Source organism: Coenobita brevimanus, chromosome 35 (assembly GCF_032717465.1).
Source record: "Coenobita brevimanus isolate Jiangsu-jjx chromosome 35, ASM3271746v2, whole genome shotgun sequence".
Taxonomy (NCBI): Eukaryota; Metazoa; Arthropoda; class Malacostraca; order Decapoda; family Coenobitidae; genus Coenobita; species Coenobita brevimanus.
In genome coordinates, this window is record NC_136988.1 from 1,088,327 (window position 1) to 1,107,685 (window position 19,359).

The 19,359-nt window shown below is 41.8% G+C and overlaps 1 protein-coding gene across 1 annotated transcript in view; it reads left to right on the forward strand.

The window, feature by feature from the left end:
- Patronin (calmodulin-regulated spectrin-associated protein patronin) overlaps positions 1-19,359 on the forward strand; it is a 111,695-nt gene that overhangs the window by 46,488 nt on the left and 45,848 nt on the right. The window contains exons 11-14 of the mRNA XM_080269650.1: positions 755-1,683; positions 1,840-2,009; positions 7,987-8,169; positions 11,305-11,432. Of these exons, the coding sequence (XP_080125776.1) occupies positions 755-1,683; positions 1,840-2,009; positions 7,987-8,169; positions 11,305-11,432 (1,410 nt within the window). The remainder of the gene's footprint in view (positions 1-754; positions 1,684-1,839; positions 2,010-7,986; positions 8,170-11,304; positions 11,433-19,359) is intronic.

Here is a 19,359-nt window from a genome sequence, read left to right on the forward strand (position 1 = left end):
TTTGGCCACATGGAGAGTGAGAGACTAATGAGGAGAATGAATGTGAGTGAGGCGGAGGGGAGGAGAGGGAGCGGGAGGCTGAAGGTGAGATGGAGGGATGGAGTGGAAAGGTTTATGAGAGAGAGGTGTGTGATCTGGGGGGAGGGCAGTGAAATGGCAGAGGACAGGGTGACATGGAGGCGATTTGTTCATATCAAAGTTAAAGTTGTAATTAACTTAGTGTGATATATGGAAAACTTCTGTGAATTTCAGTGTGAGGAATGCCGGTAATTAACCCACAGAAATGGGAGATATGCTTTTCATTTTATTCTTGCCTTATCTTGATGATTTTAGGACAGGGTGACATGGAGGTGATTTGTTTATGGCCACCCTTTATGGGATTAAGGTGTCTGGCTGTAGATAGAGATAGATAGATTAGTTCTTTACGGGATTAAGGCATCTGGCAATAGATAGAGATAGAAGTTCAGTATGGAATTAAGGCATTGGCAGTAGATAGAGAGAGAGAGATAGTTCTTTATGGGATCAAGGCATCTGGCAATAGATAGAGATAGATAGAAGTTCTTTACCTAATCCCATTCTTTAGTGTGAAGTAGGATGAGGTGAAGATGTTATTTCAGTCATATATCAGAATACTTCTTGGTTCTTCTTTTAACCATTGCCATGTGATCTTTGCTATCTGGCATTTGGATTTCATTCCCTCCCTCCCTCCCTCCTCTTTTGACTGTCTTTTTGTTTTTCTTTGTTTTGCCAGCAGCTCAATGAGTGATGGGCAGGAGGGCGACTTCGTGGTGCAGCGCTCAAAAGGCCTGGCAACACTGAGTGACATGATGCGCACACAGTCGCCGCGGCCGTCACACGACTTTGACAACATACCCTACTCCTCCCGATCGGCCGCTAAGGAGAAACTCAACATGGACAGCAAGGAGGAGGAGCTCGGGGAGAGGAGTCGAGGGCTGGGGAGGCGTGGCAGCTTCAATAACTCGCACCCTGACCTGCCCGCAGCCGGCATGCCCTCCCGATACGAGGAAAGGCCCCACGGACGCTCCAGATCCCGACGCAACTCCATCAGTGCCGAGGACTCCCAGTTAACCATAGAAAACTTTGGTGGCAGCCAGGATAACCTCAACTACATCTCCAGAAACCCAGATAAGGAGCCGTTCGTCCACACCGGCAGGAGGGAGAGTGCAAATATGGACAGGGAGTCGAGGGAGGGGAGCGTGCGGCCCGAATCTCGCAACAGTCGGGAGCGCAGCGTGGAGAGGAGGCTAGACCTGCATCGGGGTAGCCTGGACGAGCTCGACAATCGGCTGGTGGATAAATTAGAGAGAGAGGCCTTGGAGCGGGAAAAGCGCGACCTCTCCCACCACACGAGCAAGGAGAGACTGGTGGTGCGGGACCCCAAGAAGGTACTGGGGGACATGGCGGACTCAGGGAGCGAGAGTGACGTTTCGTACGACAGGGAAAAACAGATGGTCAAGGCCACCAGCTTTGCCGAACTTTCCAAACTAAAAGAACAATTACCAGGCGGGATAAATATCATATACATGCAATCGGACAAAGATGATTCATCAAAGAGAAGTAAAGGGTCGGAGAAGAAGACCACGTTTGCCGCCCTGCCAAATCAAACGACGTGGAAACAACAAAGTGCCCAAACCCACTCCGATGACAACAAATCCGCTAGTGGTAAGCAACACAACCTTTAATCCGATAACTCCAGTGTGTGTGTGTATTTACCTAATTGTGATATACAGGAAATGAGCTATGCTCGTGGGGTCTTGTCTCTGTTTCGGTCTGCCTCTTGTGACCCTGTCTCACATTTTTTTTACTCTTTTTCCTTAGATGAAAATATGGAGCCCCAGGTGATGGCCTCTGAGCTGCACAACGTGAGGTTAAAACTGGAGGAGAAGCGGAGAAGGATAGAGTCGGAGAAGCGGAAGATGGAGCAGGCCATGAACAAGCAGCGGCAGAAGCTGGGCAAGGAGGCGTTCATGCAGGCTGTGGTGAAGGGGGTCAGTACCTCGGTGGATAAGCAGGATTTGGGTCGTCTCCATGTAATACATTTTTAATAGCTATAGTGTATCTTGGGGCTTAAGTTCCTGTCCTGCTTTCTCAGTGGCAGTTGAAATAGAATGCCTAGTTTTTAGATAGAGCCTTAGGCCATTGCTAGAAATGAGTAGAGGATGTACGATAAACCCATCATGAACTAAGTAGTGTTATAACAATTGTCAGACTACAGCTGTGCATTATGTATAGTGTTTGTGGGTTTGTCCTTGGTGTCTGGAGAACATACGTTCAGTTTAAGTGAGAGCATTGTTATAGTGGGATTAATGAAGCTAAATCCAACCTCCCATATTTGCAAAACAGCCGAGAAACATTATTTACAGTATCAACAGTAAAAAGGACGTCATTTAGTTTTTGTTTCATTAATGAAGGTTCCAGAACACTTGCTTGCATTGGCCTTGGTTACCTACTGGCAGCTCCCCATGCTGCTCAATCTCTGGCAGTCTCCCTATTTAGTCCCAGATCCCTGAGGTCACACTGAATGACCTCATCCAACGTCTTTTTTGGTCTCATCCCAGGTCTTTCTCAGCCTACGGCTCACAGTCCTACCCCCAGCGCCCACACCTGTTACCTTCTGTATCCAGATTCATTAAAATTAAATTGAGGGAGAGGCAGGTGCCACTGTATTGAAATAACTGATGGAAAAAAATGAAATTGATATTGATTTTCAAGAACTACGCACAATGTTCATGATGGGTTTACTGTAATACATTTTGAAAAGCGTTTAAGTATGATTTAGATTTGATAGTAATTGATGGTAAGGTAGATCATTGATGGTGGTGGTAATTGTAGTGATTAAGTGGAAGTTTGTATGGGATTAGTGTAAAGCGTTAGAATTATGATGTAGTTTTTATATGGCGTTCACCATCCACTCACTCGATGTAGTTTTGCTAAGGTTGGAATTCTAGTAGTTACCTCAATCACATAGTGTTCTGTAGTCATAGTATTTCCTGTACATAGCGTGTAGTGACGATAATGCAGCGATACAGAAACAGGCCATAGCAGACCAGTTCAATCAGCAGTGTGGGGAAGTGTATCATAGGGATGTGTAAGTGGTTCTGCAGTGTTTGTGTGTGTGTGTGTGTGTGTGTCTTTTGCCTGTGTAATTGTGTGTGTGTATGTGTGTTTTGTCTGTGTGTGTGTGTGTGTGTGTGTGTGTGTGTGTGTGTGTGTGTCTTTTGTCTGTGTGTTTCTGTGTGTGTTTTGTGTGTGTGTTTATATATGTCTTTTGTATGTAGCTTTATGTGTGCTTTGTCTGTGTGTGTGTGTGTGTGTGTGTGTGTGTGTGTGTGTGTGTCTTTTGTCTGTGTGTGCGTGTGTGCACCAGTATGGGTGTCTTCTTTGTGTGTGTGTACCAGTATGGGTGTGTCTTATTTGTGTATGTATGTGTATGTCTTGTCTATGTGTCTTGGCTGTGTGTTTATGTGTATATCTTTTGTATGTGTGTTTTTTGTCTGTGTATGTCTTTGTGTGTGTGTCTTGTGTCTGTGTGTATATATGTGTCTTTTGTCTGTATGTATGTGTGTGTCTTCTCTTTCAGTGTATTTGTGTCTTTTGTCTGTGTGTGGATGTGTGTCTTTTGTGTGTGTGTATGTATGTCTTTTGTCTGCATGTATGTGTGTGTCTTCTGTCTGTATGTGTATGTGTGTGTCTTGTCTGTGTGTGTATGTGCATCTTATGTATGTGTGTAGTGACAATGTACACATGAGGCGTAATTTCTGCCTACCTTTTATTGCCACTACCAGCTAGAGAGAAATCATTGCCAAAGCCTCACACTAAACAGAAATTACTCAAGGGCGGCAGAGTAATGAATAAGCCAATATATATATTTTTTTTGAATTCCTTCCAATATAATTTTTTCAACTTTATGGAAAAATTAGAGTTGTAAAAAGGGTTGATGGAGTTTGTTACTTACCCCTTCAGTGATAGATAGATAAAATAGATAAAAGGTTGGTCACTGATAGATAAATATAATAGATAAAAGGTTGGTCACTGATAGATAAATAAAAATAGATAAAAGGTTGGTCACTGATTGATAAAGTAGATAAAGGGTTGGTCACTGATAGATAAATAAAAATAGATAAAAGGTTGGTCACTGATAGATAAATAAAATAGATAAAAGGTTGGTCACTGATAGATAAATAAAAATAGATAAAAGGTTGGTCACTGATAGATAAATAAAAATAGATAAAAGGTTGGTCACTGATAGATAAAATAGATAAAAGGTTGGTCACTGATAGATAAATATAATAGATAAAAGGTTGGTCACTGATAGATAAATTTAATAGATAAAAGGCTGGTCACTGATAGATAAATAAAAATAGATAAAAGCTTGGTGGGAGAAGAAATTTTATAAACACAAGGTCACCAGATGGAAGGATAACACTGGATTATTGGGTTTTTATTTGGGGTCAACTCTGGAACTGTCTCCCTCTGTCTGTATTTCCTACTGCCTATGACCTCCAGTGTACAGTAGGTAGGTAGGTAGGTAGGTAGATGGGGGTGTAAGTTAACCGTTACTCCCAGCCCTTCATGTATACAACAGGTCAACTCTGGAACTGTCTCCCTCTGTCTGTATTTCCTACTGCCTATGACCTCCAGTGTAGGTAGGTAGGTAGGTAAGTAGTTGGGGGTGTAAGTTAACCGTTACTCCCAGCCCTTCATGTATACAACAGGTCAACTCTGGAACTGTCTCCCTCTGTATTTCCTACTGCCTGTGATCTCCGGTAATCCTAATGCAGTGTGTCCAGGCATATGAAAATGAATGGGTCTTGAACTTGGCTCTGTTATTTTGTTATTTTTTCTCAGAGGGAACAATTTGGGGGCTCCTGGCCTTTGGTTCCTTCTTCCTTCCATTTAAAAAAAAAAAAAAGTACAGTACACTCCCTCCATCCCAGTGTGGGTGTAAAGGGTGAGCAGAAAATTTAAATCATGAGTGTATTTGTCTGTGAGTGTATTTGTCTGTGAGTGTATTTGTCTGTGAGTGTATTTGTCTGTGAGTGTATTTGTCTGTGAGTGTATTTGTCTGTGAGTGTATTTGAGTGTATTTGTCTGTGAGTGTATTTGAGTGTATTTGTCTGTGAGTGTATTTGAGTGTATTTGTCTGTGAGTGTATTTGAGTGTATTTGTCTGTGAGTGTATTTGAGTGTATTTGTCTGTGAGTGTATTTGTCTGTGAGTGTATTTGAGTGTATTTGTCTGTGAGTGTATTTGTCTGTGAGTGTATTTGAGTGTATTTGTCTGTGAGTGTATTTGTCTGTGAGTGTATTTGAGTGTATTTGTCTGTGAGTGTATTTGAGTGTATTTGTCTGTGAGTGTATTTGTCTGTGAGTGTATTTGAGTGTATTTGTCTGTGAGTGTATTTGTCTGTGAGTGTATTTGTCTGTGAGTGTATTTGTCTGTGAGTGTATTTGTCTGTGAGTGTATTTGTCTGTGAGTGTATTTGAGTGTATTTGTCTGTGAGTGTATTTGTCTGTGAGTGTATTTGTCTGTGAGTGTATTTGAGTGTATTTGTCTGTGAGTGTATTTGAGTGTATTTGTCTGTGAGTGTATTTGAGTGTATTTGTCTGTGAGTGTATTTGAGTGTATTTGTCTGTGAGTGTATTTGAGTGTATTTGTCTGTGAGTGTATTTGAGTGTATTTGTCTGTGAGTGTATTTGAGTGTATTTGTCTGTGAGTGTATTTGTCTGTGAGTGTATTTGTCTGTGAGTGTATTTGAGTGTATTTGCTTGTGATGGAGCATAATAATTTATCAGGGTTCATGCAGGGAAAGAAATAATTTGGACTAATTTTTTAAACTTACGGGAAAATTGCATGTTCTTTTTTAACAACAGAATCAAATGTCTGACCTGAAACAGAAGAAATGGGGAGAGTATGAAGGGATAACTATGATGTAAACTTAACGACACATAACAGAATTGACCCAGTACGATACACAATAACGGATAAGAGGTTGAACTGGGGGTACCGAGCTACTAATAGTTCAAGGTGGTGGGTTAGACCAGCACAACCACACACTAAGCACATCCCAGGTCCCAAGCCCAGCCTTCACCGCCACCACCACCACCTCCACCACCACCGCCTGCCGTAACAAAGACCTCCCTCAACCTTTTGCATTCCTTGACCTGTTGCCCTCCTTGACCCCATGTCCTCCCTGACCCTCTCAAATCCTCAAACCATTCACATCCATCAGAGTTCCAGTGTTCCGATCTCTTCTTGTTCCCTCATATCACTTATTATGCCATTCTTAAAATTGCTCTCTCAATGCTTCACCCTCCACCACCCTCCCCACCCATCACAGAATTTGAGGTCTCCCTTCCCATATACCCCTACTGTCTTCCCACCTCTTTCCTGGCTCCTTTCCACCTCCTTCCCGACTCCTTTCCACCTCCTTCCCACCTCCTTCCATCATTCCTAAGACCTTGCTTGGCCTTCTCCCTTCCATCATCATCGTAAATTCTCAAACTATCCTCACCCATCGCAGAATTTGAGAGCTCCATTCCTTTTTCGTTTCTCCTTGTCACCTCCACCTCCCTTCCGCCACCATCTTCAGTCTCACAGCATTTCTTTTTCTCTCTTTAGTGCACGCATTTCCTCTCCTTTCCTGGATTATAACATTTCTCTCTCTACTCCAAGCGTTCTTTCTCCTTTCCTTCATTTTAGCATTCTCTCCTTTTCTTATTTTTAGTAGGTGGGGGCGCTCACCATCCACTCGCTCGATGTAGTGCTGCTCTCGGGTGTCTGCCCTTTCCTCTCCTCCATCCTTCTTTCCATCCATCCTCTTCTGTCTTTCTCTCCTTCATTCTTTCCTCTTTCTTCTGCCTACAAGTGACTTTACACTCCCTCTTCTGTCTTTCTTTCCTTCATTCTTTCCTCTTCTATCTGCCTGTGGGTGACTCTGCACTGAGTGACAAGCCAAATGGTTTCCTATATACCAGGAAACCATTTACTATGCTGGGTGGTAACCATATAACCAAATTATGGCATCTGGTAGTTTAGTGAGTAATTAAGGCATTCCAATTGGATTGAGCCGGTGAAGGTTTGTATCCAAGGGGTGGTTGAGGTTTATTTCTCACATAATGCCACTCAGGGATGAGTGATGCTGGTCACTCATCTTAAATGTCAGGACCAACTTGCCTAGCCCTGGGCTTCTACGCTCCTCATGGGGCAACGTAGGATTGGATGATGGATGGATGGAGCATTTTCTCCTCAGTCCTAGTATTTTCTCTCATTTGTTTTTCCATTTGTTTTTTTGCAAGCATCTCTGTCCATCCCGTTGTTCTAGCTGTTTGTCCTTCCTTCCTTCCTCCTATCCCTCTTCCATCCATCCATCCATCCTTCCTTCCTTCCTTCCTTTCTTCCTTCCTTTCTTCCTTCTCTCCTTCCTTCCTTCCTTCACCCCTTTCCCAACACCCCCTTCCATCCTTCCGATCTTTCCCTCATCATCATCCCCACCTACTCCTTTCTCTTGCCTCCCTCTTCCCTTCCTTCCCAGTCCCCTTTTCTGTCCTTGACTCATCCTTCCATCATCACCTTCCTACCCCCGACTCCTTTCTCTCACTCCCCTCCTTTCTTTCCTCCCCCTCTCTTTTTCCCCCCTCTTTTCTCTTTCCCCCCCTCTTTTCTTTTCCCCCCCTTTCTCTCTCCCTCCCTCTTCTCTTCGCCCCTCCCTCTTCTCTTCCCCTCCCCATCCCTCTCTTCCCCCCTTTTCCAATGCCCCTTCAGTCATGTAGATCCTCCTCTTATCATCACCATCCATCCCTGCTCGCTCCTAGTGCCCTCTTCCATCCCCTTCCCTTGCCCCCTTCATTTCCACTACCCTCTTCCCTTGCCTCCATCTTTTCCAATGCCCTCGTCCCTTGCCCCTCTCCTTCTTTCCCATCACCCCCTTCAGCCCTTTGAGTTGGCCCTCCCACTGACCCCCTAGGGCAAGGGTTCGTCCACTGGGTCGTCAACACCCACCACAGCATCGGAGCCTGACGTGCAGGACGCTCTGATTGACTCAGTGGAGCAGCCTCGTCACCCCTCCACCACAGCTACCACCACAACCACAACTGCCGCACCTCACCCTAACCCAGACTTAACTCTCAAGGTAACTGGGTCAGGAAGGGTTGCATGTACTGAAATTTCATGATCGCGTGTTAGTGACGTTCCCCCCAACATGCACAGATGCACACTCACCGTACACCAATTAATGTTAACTGTAGCGCATGATGCACGTGCAATACTACCTTTATATTACTAGTACTTTATTGATGTACACTGTAATGTTTTAGTAATAGAATGTAATCAGTTGTACCTAATTGCATGCTGACCTGTGCTGTTATACTCATTTTTATTTCCAATTAATAGCAGACTTAGAGACCCCTGTAGATATTCGTGCATGGCGTGAAGTCTCCATCCGATTCGAATGATGGTTCTTATTTGAGTTGTGTGATATTGTTCTGGTATTAGTGTAGTCTTTGTGCTGGTATTAATGTAGTCTTTATGTTGGTATTAATTTCGTTTCTATGTTGGTATTATTTTCATTTTTATGCTGGTATTTTGTTCATACGTGCGTGGATCGAGTTTAAAATGTTTTGTTGTGTATGGCTTAATGTTTGTTTTTTTTAAGAGCATTTTATCACTACAGTATTACTAGTAAAGATTCAGTTTTATTACAAGGAACAGTTTATTTTTATTATAAGGTATAGGTGTTGGAAGTGTCAGTTGTGGTGTTTTCTGTGTATGTGTAGCTTGGTAGTGTGTGGTGAGGTGTTTTGGGTGATACAGAAGGATTCAGTTAAGTAATCAACTCACTTATTCAAACACTGCATTAATATTGGTTTTTGATATTATTATTGTTATTATTATTATTATTATTATTATTATTATTGTTATTATTACTGCTACTACTATTATTATCTTTAATCTTATTTTTTATTGTTATTTTACATTATCATTGTTAGTAGAAGTTGAAGGAACGTTGTGGGGTAGATGTGGATGTGGTTGAAAAGATTTGGAGAAATACACTGAGGTGGTTTGGACATGTGGAGAGGATGGGGAATGATAGACTGACTAAGAGGGTGTATGTAGGTGAGGTGGAGGGAGGGAGAGGGAGAGGTAGACTGAGGATGAGGTGGAGGGATGGAGTTAAGAGGTATATGAGGGAGGGGGGGTTGAGTTGGGGGGAGGGTAGTCAAATGGTGGGTGACAGAGTGACTTGGAGGCGTTTTGTCTGCGGCCACCCTTTGCGGGATTAGGGCGTCGGGCTATAGATAGATTATTATTATTATTATTATCATTTTTATCATCATTATTATTATTATTGTCATTTTTATTATTATTATTATTATTGTTATCATTTTTATTATTATTATTATTGTTATCATTTTTATTATTATTATTATTATTATTATTTTTATTATTATTATTATTGTTATTATCTTACATCCTTGGCACAATACAGCAAGGAGCATATGTGTTAGTGCACTTAATATGGTTGTTTATGTGTTTACATTTGTAGTAATAACGATAATTCTCAGTCGGTGATCAGCTTAATGAACTCTTAGATATGTCCAGTAGTCTAAGGCCAGTATTCTCGTCGGCTCAGGAAGCTCCCTAACACCTTTTCCCGAGCAACTTATTCTGCTCGTCACATCTTACTGTCCATATCCGTATTACGTAAATCATTCTAATATTGACATGCTGTCTTTAGATTATGTAAGGAAGCTCCCTAACACCTTTTCCCAAGCAACTTATTTTGCCCGTCACACCTTACTGTCCATATCCGTGTTACAAAAATAATTTAATATCACCTTACACTCCATAAATAATATGCAGAAGGATATTAACCAGCCATATCCAAGAATAAATAGCTAAGGAAGAGGTGTTTGGGAGATGCCCTAACATATGAGAATATGGACTTAAGTTTAATATTAAGGGAAGTTTGAATTTTCCTATGGATTCGCAGCGTAAGTTAGTGTGCAGGTTGCTTATTCTCAGCGTAAGTTAGTATGCAAGTTACCTATTCTCAGCGTAAGTTAGTATTTAAGTTACTTAGTTGCAGCGTAAGTTAGTATTTAAGTTACATATTTTCAGCATAAGTTAGTATGCAAGTTAGTTATTCTTAGCATAAGTTAGTATGCAAGTTAGTTATTCTTAGCATAAGTTAGTATGCAAGTTAGTTATTCTTAGTATAAGTTAGTATGCAAGTTAGTTATTCTTAGTATAAGTTAGTATGCAAGTTAGTTATTCTTAGTATAAGTTAGTATGCAAGTTAGTTATTCTTAGCATAAGTTAGTATACAAGTTAGTTATTCTTAGCATAAGTTAGTGTGCAAGTTACTTATTTTTAGCATAAGTTAGTATTTCAGTTACTTATTCGCAGCGTAAGTTAGTGTGCAGGTTACTTATTTTCAGCCTAAGTTAGTGTGCAGGTTAGTTATTCTTAACGTAAGTTAGTGTGCAAGTTACTTATTTTTAGCTTAAGTTAGTATGCAAGTTACTTATCTTTAGTGTTAGTATTTAAGTTACTTACTCTTAGCGTAAGTTAGTATGAAAGTTACTTATTCTTAGCGTAAGTTAGTATATTGACTCACTCTATATTTGCTCTATATTAGATGGTACTAAAATCTCCCTCTCTCTCTCTCTCTCTCTCTCTCTCTAAAATACTATAACCACCATCAATCAACTTTAATTACTGTCTCCCTCTATCTGTATTGCCTACTGCCTATGACCTCCAGTATAGGTAGGTAAGTAGGTGGGTAGGTAGGTAGGTAGGTAGCAGGGAGGTAAGTTAACCATTACTCCCAGTCCTTCATGTATACAACAGATCAACTCTGGAACTGTTTCCCTGTATTTCCCACTGCCTATGACCTCCAGTCTTTCAAATGCAATGTGTCCAGGCATCTCAAAATGAACACATCTTGAATTTGGCTCTGTTATCATGTTTTTTTTTTTTCTTGGAGGGAACAGTTTGTGGGCTTTAGGCCTTTGGTTCCTTCTTCTTTGCATTAAAAATAAATAAATAAATAAAAACTAAAAATAAATAATAAATAAATAATAGGGATGGTGAAATGGCGGGGGACAGGGTGACATGGAGACGATTTGTTTGTGGCCAGCCCTTACGGGATTAAGGCATCTGGCAGTAGATAGATAGATAGAAATAATAAATAAAAAATAGATAAATAAAATAATAATAATACTGTAATAATAATAATTCTGCCATAACGTCACCGTCTCTCTGTTCCTTCGCCCCGCCACAGGACATAAGCTCGGATGTGTCAAATGTGTCGCGGCGCTGGCTGGAGGGCGGGGACGGGCCGGTGGCGGACGTGCGCACACCAGACCTTGACACCATGGATTACGACCAGTACCACCAGTCCCTCACACAGTAGGTTTGGAGAGAGAAAGAGAGAGAGGGGGGGGGGAGAGAGAGTGTAGAATTAACCGTATCAGCAGTCCTTTAGTAGGTTTGTGAAGAGAGAGACGAGAGAGAGAGAGAGTGTAGAATTAACCGTATCAGCAGTCCTTTAGTAGGTTTGTGAAGAGAGAGACGAGAGAGAGAGAGAGTGTAGAATTAATCGAATCAGCTTAGTAGGTTTGTGAAGAGAGAGACAAAAGAGAGAGAGAGAGAGAGCGGGAGAGAGAGGCTGTGTAGAAAAATGAATATCAACAGTCCTTTACAAAATTGGTTTGTGAGTGGAGAGAAAGAGAGAGGGAGGGAGGGAGACAGAGAAAGAGACTGAGAGAGGGGAGGGAAGGAGAAAGAGAGAAAAAGAGAGAGAGAGAGTGAGCGAGTTAGCAGTATTGTAGTAGGCAAAATTATGAATCTTAATGCTGAACGACAATAGAAAGTTATGACGATCAGGTATGGAGATTGGAAGACTGTATTGAAGTGTGTTAGTATTTTGTGTGTGTGTGTGTGTGTGTGTGTGTGTTTAATCAGGCCACGAGTTACACAGGGTACAGTTCGCAACAAAATTCCTGTCATCTTTCTCATTTTCTCTCCGTGGACTTTGAAACTTGGTCTGGCGAGGAAGTGAAGGAGAGTTGTGGATGTGGTTGGGAGCATTATGAGATATACTTTAAGGTGGTTTGGCCGTGTGGAGAGGATGGAGAATGAGAGACTGACTAGAAGAGTGTATTTGAGTCAGGTGGGGGGTGGGAGAAAGGGGGAGACCAATGTTGAAGTGAAGGGATAGGATGGGGAGATGAATGAGGGGGGGGTGAAATGACAGAGGACAGGGTGACATGGAGGTGATTTGTTTGTGGCCACCCATATGGGATTAAGGCATCTGGCAGTAGATAGATAGGTTGGTAGAATCCAAATAAAAGAATATCGATAATAGATAAAGTCATGAGTGAAGCTACAGAATGTGGTGAAAGGTTTTTGATGTATCTGATAGAGCCAGGATTCCAAGGGCTTGAACGGTGAGTGTGGCCCTTTGGATTGGGCAGTTTGGGCTGTCTGGACATTGCTACTCCTCACTCTGCCCTAGGGTGGGAAAGAAGGTCCGGATGATGATGATGATGATTGATGATGATGATGATTATTGTGTGGAGAGAGAATCAGAGGAGTGACAGGATTATTATTGTTGTTGTCTGTACATGTTGGATCATACGTAGTGTACAGGATCCATTACATTGACTAATAAATGTGATGTTTAGCACACTTAGTACATACGCCACCTGAAGAACACCCCATCTAATCAATTACTATCTCGTCTAATCAATTACCATCTCACTAATCAAAGCCTCGTAACAAAATTGACAACACAGTAGAGTGGGAAGTCGGTAATTTGGGCTGTTCAGTTATCTCGTATGGTTGGTGGCGCTTCTAACACCTCTCCCTCAGCAGTTTATTTTGCACACTACGCCTTCCTGCCCTAAAAAGTTTTCCAAGTAGCTTTCTAATATCAAAATAGAGTATAGATGTTATAACTATCTCTTATATCAAAATAGAATGATATCGTAAAACTGGTCGTAAGTTCATCAGCCTTCCGAACCCTGCAAGGAACGTAGGATGATCTTTAACATAAATAATATGGACGGAAATAACTTAGTCTCATCCCTCTTGTACCCCCGAAGGGCGGAGAGCATCACCTCATACTTTTTATTTTTTTTTATTTATTTCCTTTTTTCACACCAAGAATTATTGATGTGGTATAAATGTAAATAAATCGCCGAGGAAGAGGTGTTAGGGGTCCTGCTCAACAGCCGAGAAAGCCAGCCCATACCCAGAGCATTCCCCCCCCCCCTCGATGTACCCTTGGGCAAGCTCTGTAGGGAGTATGGCACACACGTTTGTCTCCATGTACCAGTATTCTTGGTGGCTGTACTAGCTTGGCTAACTTACATTATGTTTATTGGTTCTGGCGGCCCTTTCAATACGACAGGTCTCTCTCTCTTGTAAGCTTAGTTTGTCTTCAGCTTAATATAAATCATCAACCAATGGCAAAAATAAAAGAGAGGGTGTATCTTAAGCTTAGTAAACTGGCAGCCCTTTCCGTATAACAGGTCTCTTTCTCTTAAGCTTAGTGTGTCATGTCAGCTTAATATAAATCATCAGCCAATAGCAAGAATGAAAGAGAGGTCATGTCCTAAGCTTTGTATCTCATCAGCTTAATACAAATCATCAACCAGTAGCAAGAACAAAGGAAAGAGGTCATTTGTTGAGACTGAAAGACACGGAGGAGTGATGTAGGGCAAGAGAGGTTAGGGACAAGCCTTATTACAGACCAGTTTTGTTGATTGAGTTTCATCAGTAAATAAGAATGAAGTAAAGAGGTCATTTGTTGAGACCTAAAGAGATGGAAGATTGGTGTAAGGAAACAGGAATTAGGGGCAAAACTATTACTTAACTAGCCATTGAGCTTCTTAAGTAATATTGGTAAGATATAAATATTTTCCCCTAACTCATGTTCCTCCCCTTCACCTTCCCAAAGATGTTTATGGAAGATTTTTACATTGTGTGTTCATAACCTCTTCAGTTGTGCCCCCACATTTAAATTCAATCAGTCAGTCAATCAGTTGTAACCTCTTCCATGTGAATCCCCTGCCAGTTAAAGAAAATTGTCTAATGTTAGCAATAATGAAGTGAAAAACACATAATTTTACCTGTGGAGGTGATGGAGGCTTTCCTTAATCCGTTCTCTTCAAATACATAGTTTAGGTTTTTGAAATTTAAAATAGAGAGACATGACAGTATTGAAGGGGCTAATGCATGTTGACGTATTTATTATTATTATTATTGTTATTATTATTATTATTATTATTATGTAGACAATAGATCTTCATGTGTAATCTTCACAAAGACAGGCTCACCAACAGTCAAAGATCTACAATTTTTTTTTTAACATTTCAGTTCCCTGTTTAGTTCAAGTGCTGGAGAGAGAGTTAATGTCATTATTATTATTACTGTTATTATTATTATTATTATTAATGTTATTATTATTATTGTTTCATCTGAAGCCATTGTCAACTTGTCATAGCGATATTTGTTAGCGCATTGCTTACTTCTGCCTGGCATTCATTGGCTACAGTTTATACAGTCTGGCCCGTATACAACACTCCACTTCCACCCCTATGGTTGATTTCTTGTGTGTTGTGGGGGTGGCTTAGTGTTACCAGTTATCCTTAATCTACCCTGCATTACTACACTGGGTGGTAACCGTATAGCCTACCCATACAAGTTCCCTACGTGTCAACAAGTGGGTTGGCAGAGGGTTAGTGCCCCTCCCTGTAAAACAACTAACTCATAGAAAACAGCCACCCTTTACAGAATAATGGTTTCTGGCAATAGATAGATAGATCATGTATATGTACTCCAAATGCCACAGTCATGCCCATACTAGCAGACTGAGCCGCACCCACAACACACAAGACTCCACCACCTAAGTCTCAAGTGGAGGGTCATATCTGGGTCACTCCTTGTATATTGGCATCGTTCTTTTCAATGTTCAGCTTCATTTGGCAAGGGATCCAGCCCCCTTGAGTTACAGAAGGGAATGTACTTAAATAATAGTACTGTCATTATTATTGTTATAGGTTGTACTCAAAATATATTACAGAAATTATTAAGTTAGGGATGTGGTGCTATGATTTTTGTTTATTTTTATGTGGCTCTTGTAGTCAAAATTTGGTACTGAGATTTTGGAGTTAGGTTTGTCTAATCAGAAACTTTTTTCTTTTTTTCTTTTCTTTTTTTTAACTTCTTATGGACAGCACAGTCTGATTATTATTTGAAGTTGAACACGAAATATGTTACAGAAATTTTTGAGTTAGGTTTGTATAATCAGAAACTTTTTTTTTTTTTTTTACCGATACGGGCGGTACAATTTGATTATTATTTGAGGTTGAACTCAAAATATGTTATGGAAATTTTAAGTAAGGTTTGTTTAATCAGAAACTTCCTTTTTTAATTTTAACCTGTTATGGAGTACACGGTTATGACTAAATTTGTTTGTGAAGCATAGTGAAGGCAGGAGATGTTGACTCTGTTTAAAATTTACTGTGTATTTTTGAGAGAGAAGAAATTTAAATGAGAGTTGCAGCGCTGTACTCGTTTTACTCTAACTCGGCCTAAAATTGACCTGTCTCCATCTTGACAACTCAGCCTTAACAATAGACTGATACTAGAATGTGATGCTAGTCATGAAGAAGTGCAGTGGAAAGGATGGAGAGCCACAGTCTTGTCCTGCTGTTGAGCTACATGAAATTAGCTGCAAAGGGATGATAATTTGGGCCAAGTTAAGGTGGAAGGACTATAGTTTACCAGTGCAGTATTCTTTGCCTGATCTATGCTTCAGTGTGATGAAATTTAATCAGTACAGTATTTGGCGGGGTGTAGTGTCCCAATAATACACTCACACAGACACTCGTAGAGGAAGCAGGCCACTGGGTGTAGGGCTGTGGTGTATTTGGCTTACATCTTACACACACACACACACACACACACACACACACACACACACACACACACACACACACACACACACACACACACCTTACAACATCCCTCACACTCACACACACCTTACAACATCCCTCACACTCACACTTATCCCCCTACACCTTCCATCACACTCACACTTATCCTCCTACACCTTCCATCACACTCACACTTATCCCCCTACACCTTCCATCACACTCACACACCCTTATACCATCCCTCACACTCACACACACACCCTTACACCATCCCCCAAATTCACACTTACCCCTTACACCTCTCACACTCACACACACCTGCCTACACCAACCTTCACACTTACTCGTACCCCATACACCTCTCAAACTCACACTTATCCCCCTACACCATCCCTCACACTTACACTCACCCCATACACCTCTCAAACTCACACACACACCCTTACACCCTCCTTACACTTTACACTCACCCCTTACACCCTCCTTCACACTACACACACACCCATACTCCCTTCCTCACACTCACACACACCCCTTACATCTCTCACACTGACACTTACCCCTTATACCTCTCACACTCACCCCTTATACCTCTCACACTCACCCCTTACACCTCTCAAACTCACATCCACCCCTTACGCCTCTCAAACTCACATCCACCCCTTACACCTCTCAAACTCACATCCACCCCTTACACCCTCACTCACACTCACCCCTTACACCCTCACTTACACTTACCCCTTACACCAGACACATAACACATCACAACAGCCATGAATTACTGAAGCCCTTGTCTGGATTGGTCTGTTTCTTTGAGTCAGTGTTTCTTCCTCATTGCCCCTCTTGACAAGGTAATGAGTGAGAGGCAGCATTCCTTGTTACTTATCAAGGTAAATAATGAGTTACCTGCCTCATTGGTTACCTGGATAGGGTGGTAATGAGGTAATCTTCGGTCCTAATGAAGGGGAAAAAGAGATTGTAAAACCATGTGAGCGCTAACCCGCTAACGAAGGGAAAAAAGATACTGAAAAACCGTGTGAGCGCTAACCCGATGGCTGATGTTTAACCGATTGAGGTGGCCGGGTGTGGTAGCCAGGTCACAGGTCAGGTAGCCAGGCTGTGCGGGGGCTCACCACACAGGTAACAACCCATCTCTCAACCACTGGCGGCATGTCACACGAGTGCTTTGGTCTCCCTCATGCGTTTGTTAAAATTTTGATAAGTGCGGAGAGAAGTTGGACAAATATTTCACCTCTTCTACTTCCCAATAATAATTTTGTTTATTATTTCATCTCTCCTACTGCCCAGTAAGAAGTTTGCCTAATATTTCACCTCACCTACTTCCCAATAAGCAGTTTGCCTAATATTTCACCTCTCCTACTTCCCTTTAAGAAGTTAGTGTAATATTTCACCTCTCCTACTGTACTTCTCATCTCCCTCTGCTGGACACTATTTTCCCTGTGGGAGAGGCTTGGTGTGTTTCCCTGACCAGAGCTTCAGTATTTTTGATATGGTGCGTCAATGCTCCCTACGTGTTAATAAGTGGGTTGATGGGGGGTTAGTGTCCCTCCCCGTAAAGCAAATAACTCAAAGTCAAATGGCCACCCCTCACGGGATTATGGCGTCTGGCAATAGATAGCTGGATAGACAGCATCAGGAGGGAAGGAATTATATGCAGTGGAGTGGTAGCCAAACTTTTCCCCTTGAATGTACAGGCTTGAGTGTCAGTCTTCTTCACCTCACGGCATATGTCCTTCCTGCTCGATCTCTGGCAGCATCTTGGTTTAGTATTTACAGGCTTGAGTGTCAGTCTTCTTCACCTCACGGCATATGTCCTTCCTGCTCGATCTCTGGCAGCATCATGGTTTAGTATTTACAGGCTTGAGTGTCAGTCTTCTTCACCTCACGGCATATGTCCTTCCTGCTCGATCTCTGGCAACATCTTGGTTTAGTATTTACAGGCTTGAGTGTCAGTCTTCTTCACCTCACGGCATATGTCCTTCCTGCTTGATCTCTGGCAGCATCATGGTTTAGTATTTACAGTGACACCTTTAGTGAGTAAGTAGAAAAAAATAGCCAGCCAGTCCTCATAAATCAGGGTTTGGTTCCAGAATTTTGTAACTGTTTCTGTGCCGTCTTGTACACGAGTATTGTAATATAGTACAGTACACACAGACCTGAAGGAGGGAACACACACAACCACCTGCAGTACAAGAATACACACACACACAGCTGGTTGAGTTGTGGTTTTAAATCTATTCGTACACAGCTGGTTGAGTTGTTTTAAATCCACTCTACACAGCTGGTTGAGTTGTTTTAAATCCACTCTTACAGCTGGTTGAGTTGTTTTAAATCCACTCTTACAGCTGGTTGAGTTGTTTTATATCCACTCTACACAGCTGGTTATTTTAAATCCACTCTACACAGCTGGTTGAGTTGTTTTAAATCCACTCTTACAGCTGGTTGAGTTGTTTTAAATCCACTCTTACAGCTGGTTGAGTTATAGAATTATTTTGTGTAATGTGATAGAAAGCTTTAGGAGAGATTTATTGAGGTGGTTTGGCCATGTGGAGAGGACGGAGAGTGAGAGACTAACGAGGAGAGTTCATGAGAGTGAGGTGGAACGGGGGAGAGGGAGGGGGAGGCCGTGGATGAGATGGAGAGGAGAGTTATATGAGAGAGGGAGGGGTGTGTGTGTGACCTGTGCAGTGAAATGGTGGGAGACAGGGCGACGTGGAGGGAATTTGTTTGTGGCCACCCCTTATGGGATTAAGGTGTCTGGCAATAGATAGATGGATAGTTAAATAGGTAGATAGATAGATAGACCTCACCCAGTTGTTTCCATCCAATGGTCATTTGTTTTTATCAGTTATTTGCCGATTTTTTTCTCCGGCCTTGTTAAATTCAATACACAAACTGGCAGACCATTCGAGTCCTTCTTCTTCTGTAGTTTTTGTAAATTATTGGCTAGGGATGACTATGCTAGTACTGGTCCTTCTAAATCTGAGCATAGGCTAGTCTCTCTCTCTCTCTCTCTCTCTCTCACACACACACACACACACACACACACACACACACACACACACACACACACACACACACACACACACACACACTCTCTCTCTCTCTCTCTCTCTCTCTCTCTCTAAGTACATCCCATAATCCCACCATACAGTTTTCCCCCCATCCATCACAAAACCCACTCATAAAGACTGTGTGTACAAACGTTAAGTGTTTTAAAGTTACCGTTTGACTCTCACCGCTTTTTTTTTTTTTACCGGTTATCGATACATCCATTCAAAATATTAGTTACAGTAGTTGAGTTACGAATTTTCAGGGAGACCAAAGCATTCATGACTTCTTCTTTCCGATTCTTGCATCACAGTTCC